The sequence below is a fragment of the Pteropus alecto genome, unplaced genomic scaffold (assembly GCF_000325575.1).
Source record: "Pteropus alecto unplaced genomic scaffold, ASM32557v1 scaffold40, whole genome shotgun sequence".
Classification (NCBI taxonomy): domain Eukaryota; kingdom Metazoa; phylum Chordata; class Mammalia; order Chiroptera; family Pteropodidae; genus Pteropus; species Pteropus alecto.
Genome location: NW_006431919.1, coordinates 16,551,598 through 16,564,474, shown reverse-complemented (window position 1 = coordinate 16,564,474; position 12,877 = coordinate 16,551,598). Strand labels below are relative to the sequence as shown.

General features: G+C 33.7%; 1 protein-coding gene across 5 annotated transcripts in view; it reads right to left on the bottom strand.

Moving 5' to 3' along the window:
* RANBP17 (RAN binding protein 17) overlaps nucleotides 1-12,877 on the bottom strand; it is a 245,233-nt gene that overhangs the window by 183,778 nt on the left and 48,578 nt on the right. For all 5 annotated transcript variants that reach the window (XM_025043079.1, XM_006906589.3, XM_025043080.1 and 2 more), the window contains one exon: nucleotides 11,803-11,938. In XM_025043079.1, coding sequence (XP_024898847.1) covers nucleotides 11,803-11,938 — 136 coding nt within the window. The remainder of the gene's footprint in view (nucleotides 1-11,802; nucleotides 11,939-12,877) is intronic.

The window sequence follows — 12,877 nt, the reverse complement described above, 5'->3', positions numbered from 1 at the left end:
AAGAGAATTTGCTCTCTCTTCAACTTCTGGTGCCTTATTTTAAACGGCCAAAATTTAGACAATTTCTATTAAAACTATAGTTTATCAGTGTCATTGATTAAATAGCTCTTTTTGGATCTATTTTTAAAGGAAAATACATTTCAAAATCTAACTAACTTTTGGGATTTCACTTATTGGTGAGATTCTGTAACCAACCAAAACAAAACTGATGTTTATGGCAGAGTTTATGATAGCATTAAAATAAAGGGATTTGAGAACTAAGTGAAAAACTTCCAATCTTTAGAAAATATTCAGAAGCCAAGGTGTATGTGTGTGTTCATGTATTTAAAAAAGGCTCTTCTGTATCCGATTTTAATTGGATTAAAAATTAAAATGGACTTTTCCTAATAAATGGTCATCAAATTAAAAATGTAATATTTAAAACTTCTCAATTAATAAACTGAAATGACTTATAGTCATGGTAAATGGCAGCACCTACCATGTACTGAGATAAAAGAAAGCACTGGTAATAATTACCAGAAACAACTGATAAATACAAAAATTCTGATATACCCTAACAAAGATTCTACTATATTTAGAAGTTTTAATTTGTATCCTGATATTTTAAGGTGGGTGATCTATTCACATACACAGTTTAAGTACCAGCCACACTTTAGTACATTTCATTACAAGAGCATGATGGACTAATTATACTGTTACTGGACTCCAGAACAGATTATTGAGGTATCTCAGAAGAAATTCACATGGTTGGAGGACAGACTGACCAGTCTGCGGAGGCTTGAATTGCTGTCCCTTCCACCTAGACTTCTGGTGCTCCAGATATAGAGTAGGCGCCACATGACTGCCACGTGTCTTTTTCCAGACTTCTCATTCTTAAAAAAAACGCTTTTTCATACATCGATTTTATACTCATTAATTCAATAAATATTTACTGAGCATTTATGTTAGGTTCTGTGACGATCACTGGGGATACTGCCAATGCTGGCCATGTTGCATGTCTTCCAACGTGGAATCTTTGAGGCTTTGTGCATTCTGCTCCTACCTTCTAGAACATGCATCCTACTCTCCTTCCTTCCCATGGCTTCTACTAATTCTCTGGATTCCACGCAGAAATTCCTTCTCCCAGGGGCCTTCTCTGATTCCCAGCATCTTGACTAATTAATACTCTGTGCTCCCATGACACCATATGCTTACCATTAGCTCTGCATATAGAATGATATTGTAATTATCTAAATGAATTTGTATTTCTATTAAAATTGTACATGCACATCATTTAAAAACCAAATAGTAATAATGAAAAGCTGCCATCCTGATATACTCCTCCCCACATTTGATTCCAATTCTCAGTCAACCCACTTTGAACTCTTAGCTAATTCTTTTACTCTTTCTACCCACTCTTCTAAATAACATGCTGATATAGCTATTTCTTGATTTTTGAATTTCAGACGCTATCTCATGACTCCCTAACTTATGACAATGAACCTATTATTCATAATTAAGCTATATAGTACTACTGTAATTGGATTCCCTTTCTTGTACATTTAGTTTGACTCACTTTTCATTTACCTAAGTTTGCTGTGTTTGTGCCTATTGTAAATTGATCCTCAAACTCTTCCAGATCTGTAAACCCCCTCAACTACTCTCATCGATCCAACGCATCATGTAATCGCTCAGTTTCTATTTTTTTTTTTTTTTTAAAAAAAAAGGCAAGAAAGAGAAAAGAAAAAAAACAATAATCTTCCACCCGTTCCAGTCTAAACTGGTTGCTCTCTATGCTTGAGGCACAGCTGTCATGTGAGAGCTTCACTTTGTCATCAAGCTGGAAACCCCCTTTGCCTCTTTCCTATGCTGGATTTCCCCGATTTTCAGATCCTACGCCTTCCATCTTCTTTCTGGGTTTACTCTCTTAATTTGGTGGAACACAGCCTCCAGCACCTTCATGGTAAAGGATGTTAGGGAAATGAAATTTGAGGCTTTTTGTCTTACGTTTGACTAAATATAAAATTTTAAGTTGGAATTCATTTTTTTCCTCCGAAACTCTGAGGGCATTGTTCCACTGTCTTCTGCTTCTAATATAGAAGCCCAACATAATTCTCATTCCTGATCTTCTCAATGGGATGTTTTCTCTCTCTAGAAGTTTTTAGAAGCTTCTCTTTCCCCCTGATGATGTGAATTTATGATGCCACGTGCTTGATAGAGAGCTTTCTTCACTCACTTTGCTGGACATCCTTCATTACAAAAAAATCTGTAGTAGTCATTCATTTCGTCTTACTGGAACTCTTATTAATTCACTCTTGGGCTTCCCGGATTGTCTAATTTTCTTAGTTTTTTTCTCCTATTGTCCGTTCTTATTTTAACTTTGTGTTCCACTTTCTGGGTGACATTTGCTATGTTATCATCTGAATCTACTAAGATTTAATTTCTGCTACCATCTATCATTTTTGAAAAGCACTTTCTTTTCTGAATTATCTTTATAAAATCTTGTTTCAAGGTTGGAATATAATTCATTTTGTTTTGTTTTGCACCAATTTCCTAGTTTCTCTTTTTTTGTGATTTTTCACATGAAGTTTTCTTCGAAAGGCTAGCAGTTGACAGCTGTTCAATTCTTAGAATGAGGCACTCAAAACCGACTCTGTTCACAACAGGGCTTGTCATCCAGTAAACACTGTAGGGTCATAAGGCAGGCAGATTTTTAAATTGGGGGTCCCACCCATCTGTATCTGTAAGACTCTCTCAAATAAGTTTCTTACTCCCTAAATGCATTTCACCCATCTCCAGCTTTGGAGTTTCAAGCTCAGGAACAGTGTTTTAGCAAGAATTGAGGAATTCGTCTGGGGGCATTTTCGGTTCAGTGTCTCATTCTCATCTCCAGCTATTCAAACTTCCAGAAAAAATTCCCGTTTCCTGCAAAAGCTGGAGAGGAGCCTCTAGCTGAGCTGGGGCAGGTAAGTGGCATGGTACCCTAACTGACCCTAACACACATCTGAAATCAGTTCTATTTTCAGCAACACCCTGAGCCTTACCCTTCAAGGGTATCTAACGACTCCAAGTTCTGAGCTTTTTCGGGGTTCTTAGTGTGAATCGTCTCCCTAACTATTGGCTCGCTCCACTGCAAACTTTTAGGATTCAGCTCTCAGGTACATTAAGGCAGACACAACTTATATATTTGGTAGCTAGATTCAAATGTCTCATTGTCTAGCATCCCTTCCATTTTTTTCCTTGTAAGTATATTTCTTTTTTTTTATTCCTTTACAGTAGGGCTTCAGGATGCTGAAGAGGATAAATGAGGATATTAAATTTGCTATGTTTAACTAGAGTGCTTATATTATGTTTTATAGATTATTAAAATTTCAAATATAGGAAAAGGAATAAATAATAATAATAAACACCCATGCAAAACCACCATACAGACTAAGAAATAAAACATTACAGCTGAAGTCTCTTGTGCCTTCCTATCTAATCCCATACTTCTGCTCAACCAGAGATAACTACTATCCTGAATTTAGTGTTTACCAATGCTATGCAAATTTTTATATTTTTACTATATATGGAATTCATAAACATACTATAGTCTTAACATATATGATATAGGAAGTATCATGTTATATATATCCCTTTACAACTTTTTAATACAATATGGAGGGTTTTTTCAATCCAAAAATAAATGTAGTTTTCAAAAACGAATGATTGCTTTCCTTGCTGTACAGAATCCCATTGTATGACTATTCAAAAATTTATCCACTCTCCTGCTGATGGACAAGTTTCTTTTTGTTTTCACAATTACACATCAGGTTTTTATGAATAATTTTTTGTAAAAAAATGTTTATTGAGGTATAACATAAATGTTAGAAATCATAATTCCAAGCTCAGTGAATTTTTTACATATGTATACAGTCCTGTCACTCCCATCAAGATAAAAACATCTGCAGCTCCCCAGAAGGCTCCCTTGCTCAACTTCTCCACCCAAGATATTCTCTCGCCCCAAAGGTATCCGCCATTCTGACTTCTATCACCATAAATCAGTTTGACTGTGAATAAATTGTTAAGAATCATAAAGTATGTATCCTTTGTCCTAACTTTTGCATTCATCATCATAGCTAAATTGATTATAATCGATTCACCCAAATTTTTGCTTGTAGCAAAATGTTTTCTGTTCTTTTACTGTTGTGTAGTATTACACTGTACGACTACACATTAACTTATCTATCCATTTGACTGTTGATGGAATGAGTTAGATGTTATAAATGAAGCCGCTGTGAACACTGTCGTACACGTCACTTGGTGGATGTATGAACTCATTTCTTCTGGGTTTATATCTAAGAATGAAGCTGATGAATTATAGGATAGCTATGTTCAGTTTTAGCAGATAGCACCAAATTTTCCAAAATGGTTACATCAATTTACTTCCCACTAGCAACGCACGATAGTTTCGTGTGTTCCACACGATTGTCAAGGCTTGGTTTTCGCAGTCTTTTTCACTTAGCCATTTGGGTATTGTATGCTAGTATTTCATTTGATTTCACTGATGATTAACAGTGCTGAGCATCTTTTTATGTGATTATTGGCCATTTAGAGATCTTCTTTTGATGTGCTCGTTTAAATCTTTTCTATTTTAAAAATGAGTTTTTATCTTATTTTGGTAATAGCTGAGACATTCACCTACTGTGCAATTCAGACATTTAAAGTATACAATTGAATGGCTTTTAGTATATCCACAGACATTTGCAACCATCATTACAATCAATTTAAAAATGTTTTCCATACTACAAAAAAATATCTTTTCTAGGCAACCAATAATCTACTTTGTTTCTATAGACTTGCCTATTCTGGAAATTTCACATAAATGGAATCACACAATATTTGTTCTTCTGTGGCTGGCTCCTTTCAGCATTATGTTTTAGTGGGTCATCCATACTGTAGCATGTACCAATACTCCATCCTCTTTTATGACTGAAGAATCTCTCATTTTGCACATACCACACTTTATTTATCCATTCTTTAATTGATGGGCATTTATATTTTTCTACTTTATGCCTAATAGAAATAATGATTCTGTGAACAGCTGTGTAAGCTTTTATGTACAGGTGTTTTCATTTGTCTTGGATATACACATAAGACTGGAATTGCTGAATTACATGGTATCTCTACGTGCAACTTTTTGAAGAAGTGCTAGATTGTTTTCCAAACTGGTTGCACTGCTTTACATTCCCACCAGCAGTAGATGAAGGTCCAGCTGCTTCACATCCTCACCAATACTTGTTACTAACTGACTTTATGAGTATATCACTCCCAGGGAGTGTGAAGAGGTATCTCATTATGGCACTGACATGGGTTTCCCTGAATTAAAATGATTTAATTTCCCATGGATTACAGTGATGTTAAATATATTTTCATGTGCTTACTGGCCATTTGTTTGTCTTCTTTAGAAAAACATCTATTTAAATCCTTTTCCCATCTTTAAACTGGATTATATTTTTATTACTAAATTTTAAGAGCTCTTTCTATATTTTAGGTGCAAGTCCCTTATCAGATAAATGATTCGTACATATTTTCTCCCATTCTATGGGTTGCATTTTTACCTTCTTGATGATGTCCTCTGAAGCACAAGTTTTTAATTTTGATGAAGTCCCATTTATCTATTTTTCTCTTTGGTGGCTTGTTTTCGGTGTAGAACCTAAAAAACCATTGCCCAAACCAAAGTCATAAAGATTTACTCCTATGTTTTCTTCTAAGAGTTTCATAGTTTTAACTCTTATGTGTAGGTCCTACTCATTTTGACTTAATTTTTGTGTGTGGTGGGAGACAGGGGTCCAACTTCCTTCTTTTGCATGTGGATATCCTGCTGTCCCAGCATCATTTCTCAAAAAGACTATTCTTTCACCATTGGGTTGTCCTGGCATCCTTATCAAAAAACTGACTGCAAACCTGGACTCTCAATTCTATTTCACTGACCTATGTGTCTAACCTTATGATGGTACCACACTATCTTGATTATTGTTACTCTGCAGTAAGTTTTGAAACTGGGATGGTCATGGTCTTCTTTTTCAGGATTGTTTTGGCTATTCTTGGTACTTTAAATTTTCATATGAATCTTGGGATAAGTTGTCAATTCTTGCAAAGACAGCTGAGATTTTGACAGAGACTGTGTTGAAGCTGTAGATCAATTTGGTCTACAAGTATTGCCACCTTAACAATATTAAGTTTTCTAATTTGTGACCATGGGATATCTTTCCATTCATTAGATTTTTTAAAATTTGTTCCAACGTCTTTTAATTTTCAGTTTGTAAGTTTTACACTTCTTTTGTTTAATTTATTCCTATTTAACTATTTTGGATGCTACTGTAAATGGAATGTTTTATTCACTTCATTTTTAGGTCGGTTACTTCAAGTGAATAGAAATGCAATTGATTTTTTTTTATATTGATCTTCTATCTTGCAAACTTACCAATTTTTTTTATTAGTTCTAATAGTTTAGTGAATTCTTAGGATTTTCTACATGCAAGATCATGCCATTTGTGAACAGAGGTGGTTTTACTTCCTCCCTCCCAATATGGGTGCCTTTTGTTTCATTTTGTTGCATAATTTCCCTGACCAAAACCTCAAGTATGATGTTTAACACAAGAGATACCCTTGACTTACCTCTCTAATCACAGAGGAAAGCGTTTAGAAGTTGTTGGATTCAGTCTGCTTGGTTTAAGGTTTTTTTTTGTTGTTGTTTGTTTGTTTTTTAGCTTTTTTTGCATCTATATCGGTAAGAGATGTTGCTGAGTAGTTTTCTTTTTTTGTGATGTATTTGTATGGTTCTGGTATCCGGGTTAACTGGCCTTGTAGAATGAGTTAGGAAGGATACTCTTCTACTTTTTGAAAGCATTTATGAAGAATTGGTATTATTTCAATATTTGGTAGAATTTACGAGGGAAGCCATCTTCTTGGGCTCTTCTTTGTGGATAATTTTTGATTATTAATTCAGTCTCTTTAATTGTTGTTTGTCTGTTCAGATTTCCATAATTTCTTGAATCAGTTTTAGTAGTTTATGTCTTTCTAGGACTTCATTTCATCTAAGTCGTGTAACTTATTGGCATTCAACTGTTCATAATATTCCATTATAATCCTTTTTACTTCTGCAAGATCGATAGTAATGTCACCTATTTCACTCCTGATTTTCATTCTTTGAGTCTTCTCTTTCTCTGTTAATTTAACTAAAGGTTTGTCAATCTTGTTTATCTTTACAAAGAACCAAGTTTGGATTTTGTTGATTTTTGCTATTGTTTAAACTTCTATTTCATTAATTTCTCCTCTGATCTTTATTATATCCTTCCTTCTACTTGCCTTAGGTTTAGTTTCTTCTTATTTTTCTTTTTAAATGTAGGTATTTACAGCTATACATTTATTCATAAGTATTGCTTTAGCTGAATCTTATAAATTTTGGCATGCTGTCTTCATTTTCTTTCACCTGGAAGTATTTCCTAATTACCCTTGTGATTTCTTCTTTGATTCCCTGGTTATTTAGAAGTGTATTGTTTAATTTCCACATATTTGAGTTTCCCAAATTTCTGTTATTGATGTCTATTCATTACACTGTGGTTGGAGAACACACTTTTTATTATTTCAATTCTTTTAAATTTATTGAGTTAGGTTTTATGGTCAAACATATTCTCTATCCTGAACAATGTTCTCTGTGTTTTTAAGAATGTAAATTCTGTTGTTGCTGAATAAAGTGTTCTATAGTTGTCTGTGGTCTTGTTGGTTTATAATACTGTTTGAGTCTATTACTTCCTTATAGATCTCCTGCCTAGTTGTGCTATCCATTATTGAGACTAGGACATTATAGTTTTCAACTATTACTACTATTATTTCTCTCAGTTTTGCCTTGTGCATCTGGGACCCTTGTTCTTCAGTATATATGTATTTATAGTTGTTGTATTTTCCTCAAAAGATTGACCCTTTTATCATTATAAAATGTCCGTCTTTATTCCTAGTGACATGTTTTTGTTTGTTTTAAAGGCTATTTTGTCTGATACTAGCATAGCGACTTGAGCTTTTTTACGGTTGCTATCTACATACCTTTGCTATCCTTTTAGTTTTAATCTACTTATATCTTTGAATTTAAAATATGTGTTCTGTAGATACCATGTTGGACACTGTTTAAATTCAGTCTAACAACCTCAGCCTATTCGTTGGATTATATTATTCATTTAATGTTATTATTGCTATTGTTGGAGTTTTGTCAGCCATTTTCCTTTTTTTTAACCTTTCATGTCTTTTTCGTTCCTCTAGCTCTCCTGTACTGCTTTCTTTTGCGCTAAGTAAACACCTTATAGTATCATATTTAAACTTTAATGATTTTTTTTTTCACTATGTATGTTTTTAATTACTTTCTGGGTGGTTGCCCTAGTGTTCGTTATTTTCACTTCCTCACAAATACTTACTTTTGTCAGACTTTTTAATTGTCTCCAGCTAATTGGTATGATATGGTATCTCACTTCTTGTCATTTCTCACTGGATTTGCTGAGGATAAAAAGGAAGAGGCCTGAGAAAAGAGTGGACCTGAGAGATATTTAGAAAATATCAGCAAGATTAAGTGACAGATTAGATATAAGAAGTAAGAACAAAGTGGTAATTTTGGGTTCAAAGTTATTCTTCTTTGAAATAGGAATGAATTTTAGAAGACAGTTCCTTTCTTGAACCCATGGAGTTTGAAGACCCCACTCTATCCCAGTGAAAGATCCAACAGGAGACAACAGAGCGAAATGGTTAGTAACACAGGCTCTGTTATTAGGTGTCCTGGGTTCAAATAAAGTCCAACTAGTTAAACACATTAATCAATCATTCTGAACCTCAGTTTCCATATATGTAAAAAGAGGTGGGGTGGGTGTTAATAAAAATAACTATTTCCATGGAGTTTTTGTAAAATAAAATTAGATACCTGTCAAGTGCTACGCAAAGTCTCTGGCACAGACTACTGTTCGATAAATGCCTATAGCTAATACTTATGGTTCTTCTTTTTCACTTATAGGACATAATTCTATACATCACTTAGGTCTCTTCAATATTTTCCCCTTGGTTCCTGAGACACTTATTTCTATAAACTGTCTTATTTTGCATATGCAGGCTTCTATACATTTTCCAGATGCTTAATAGTAAACCTTATTTAAAGCTGTCAAACAACTTCACTAAAGTCAGCATCATTTTCCAACTCAAGAACATCCCCTTTATTACCTGAAAGTATTGTACGTGAGGTCTAGACCCAAACCCTATGGAGTCCTACTAAATATATACATGCAACCATTATCTAGTAGAAAGCATACAAACAGTATGTGAAGCACTTGGGAGGTGGAAGTAATAAAAAAGGCGGAAATAGACCTAACCCGAATTACAATCTACATGTGTTTTGTTAACAAATGTTTACAATGCAATGTAGCAGTGATAAAACAGGAAACATATAGTGCTATAGAACACAGAGAGAAGAAACCCTCCAAGAATTTAAGTTAAAAGGGCATCCTAAAGGATGGGGTGTCTGATGTGCACGATGAGTAGGAGTTAGCAGAGTAAGGCGGGGTGGAGGCGGGGCGGGCATGGAAGTTGGATTGAAAAGAAATAGTTCCTGGGCAGAGGAAATATTTTGTTCAAAGGCCCAGAATTGACAGAGAACGCCGACTGTTAAAGGGGCTGAAAAAAGTTTACATGAAGTATGTAGTATGTGAAGCATGAAACTGGTAACGTGTAGAAAAGCTACTGAGAACTTAGTAAGCCATACTCTCTATGATCCAATTAAATGAGACAATGCTTCAGAGTGCTGAGTACAGTTCCTAGTACAAAATAAGTGCACACTATTATTTGCTTACTATTATCTCACACTCTCCCCCTCCTTTTTTTTTTTTTGGCCACAATTTGGAATCAGACAATACATTAACCAAAAGTTATTTTCCATCTAGTCTTCCTTAGCTAGTTGCCAGAAAAATAATACGTAGAGAACTTACAAATGTTTTAGATAGTCTGTTTTTTCATTTGTAAATGGGAATGATAATATCGACCTCTCAGGCTTGTTATAAGAACAAGAGAGAGCATGAAGCCTTCAGAGAAGAATGCCAGGGCATACAGTAAGGACCCTCCCCCGCCGAAAGAGTTCCTATTAAGACAGGTAGGCAGACCAGCCAGAGAAAAGAAAAGCGGAAAGTTTTAGCTTCACTTTGGGCTTACGGAGTAGAAATGTCTTAGAAATAACATTATCTAAGGCTTAATCTCTCCTTGAAAATAGAGTAAGATGCATAAACCAAAAATGTTAAAGTTCTGATAAATGAATCAACACTAGTCTTATGATGTGTTTATTTTTTCCGTAATAAGTAAGCTCTTAAAAAAACCCAAAACTGATCTATAATTCCCTTTTTTTCACAATTACCTTATATTAAAAGGTATGTGTAGGGTGTGTGTGTGTATTTCCCAAACTGCATTGCCCTAAAACGACTACTCTTATTGTACATATTTATTTCCGAGTACTTTTAAACACAATATTTGAAGGTTTTTCTACTCCATATTATACTTTTCTGATTTCAGACTCAGACCAAATGGATATTGAATTAGTAATGTTTTAAGAGTGTTCACTTTTGCAAAAGCAAAATTACCAACTCTCTGGGTACATTTCAAACAAGACCATTAATCATAATTCGATTTATACTCAATCTCTGAGTAACACATGTAGAATTTTAAAAGAGGCACCCTGTATAAACTTCATACCATGTAATTTTTATGATTCTAATTTGTCTTAGTGTCAACCTAATACATTCCTAGCCACTCCTTTTTCTCCCTAATGGTCTCATTCACTAGCAGCTGAATTCTAAGAAAATTTTATTGATATCAACGAACAAAAAGAAATGGCAATAAAATATCACGATATATTTGACAAAGAAAGCATTGAGCTATACCGCTTTCTTAAAAAGTAAAAAAATAAAAAATAAAAAAACTAAAGGATGATCTTAACAGAGTCAAAAAATATTTTCTCACACTACTTTATAATTGTTATTAATAGAAAACCAGAAATGAACTGAGAGTTAAGCTAAATATCTCAGAGGGGAAAAAAGCTCAGTTCAATGCAAAAAGCTTGCTCCAAAGGAGATAAGAATATCTTTAGGACTTCTTACGGAGAAGGTTTTGGAAAGAGTTACTATTCCAGGAGAAGAAGTAATCTCGCAGATCTTAGTGTCACAAGTACTACTACATATCTGGTGTCACACACATGCCCTCAAAATCCCTCTTTATGCCTCAGGATCAAGTCATCTACATTTGCCGATGCTAAACTTTCGATTATCATAGGACAAGTGTTCTCCACATTAAGGTGATTTAACTGTGGCCTCTCAAAGGCAAGTCTAACTTTCCTAGTCGTCATAATGTATCATGTAAAAATGCTGAAAAACATCCTGGAAACCACACAAATAGATAGGTGTCCAGAAAAAAAACCCAAAACTATTAGAAGAGTAAATCCTATGTTTGAAACCTAGAACTACAATACAATAAGGCAAAATCCATTAAAGTGTCTAAAATAATCTTAACTATTTCATGACTAGTCACATAAAAAACATTCACTAACTCTGCCAATCAGTCTTCAAAGAAAATGGTAAATGTAGGCATAAAATGAGCAAATTAATCTCACATTGCCTTCGATACCAATTAATCAATTGATTTCAACTGATTAATTAAATTTCTCATGTAGAAATTGCCCAAATATATCATCCAGCTCAAAGCTGTTATATGTGAACATCTTTCTTCATCTTTAAGAAGTTTTTTTAATCTCTAGTAAACACCTACCTTTGAGGTCCTTTGAAGTTGATCACCAACATATGTCTTACGAAACTGATCCAAGAACCACAGAATTGCAAGCTCTATTTTCTCGTTAGAACACCGAGGCAATCCGGTATCCATTAAAGATATAAGCTGAAAAACTCTTTTCATGAAGGAAAGAAAAAAAGCTTTAGTAAAAAGTCTTAAAGAAACAACGCTAAAACATTTACTGCCAATGTAATATAATATATAATTACTGTAAAAAGTGGAAAAATACAAAAGCTTATAAAGAAAATATTTTAAAAATCATCCAAAATCCTATTACTAAGAGATACAATTAGGTCTAAGTCCTTCTAGTCTTTTTTCCTAAAACATACATACACATATATAAGATTACAAACCTACACAGACATACACTTATTATTTTACAAAAAATCTGAGTATAAGTACATATAACATAATAACATATACATATAGTATACATAGATATAAGTAAACATCTATCATTTAATGAATATAGGTACAAAGGTATAAATTAATATCTATGTACATATAAAATTTTAGTAAAAAAAGAATAATACTGAATATGCAGATTTGAGTTTTACTTTTTCACTAAACCTTATATTTTTATATAATTATATATTCTGGGGTCACATGATTCAAAATACAAAATACAAAAATACATCAAGTTATATCACTTCATTAATGAATAAAAATTTCACCTGAAATAAATTACAAGATGATCTTAACAAAATCAAATATTTTTAACGTAAGTATACAACTATTAACAGAAAATCATAAATAAACTGAAGGCTAAATTAAATTTCTTAGAGGAAAAAAAACTTAATTTAGTATAATGAAAAGCTCAGTCCAGAATTTTCAATACAGAAATCCTTTTTATTATCTATTTTCATTAAAATTTTTCAGTGGATGACAACTAAGTGCTTGGGGCTAACAACATCAGAATATTAGGACAATCTTTTGAAGAGATAGACACAGAGGTTGTTGAAGAAGCAGCACCTTTTTCTCCTTTTTCTAAGTGCCCAAAGGCAGCTGTGCCTCGCCCTGACTTATCCACTTCCTCTACACAAGAACGTGCACG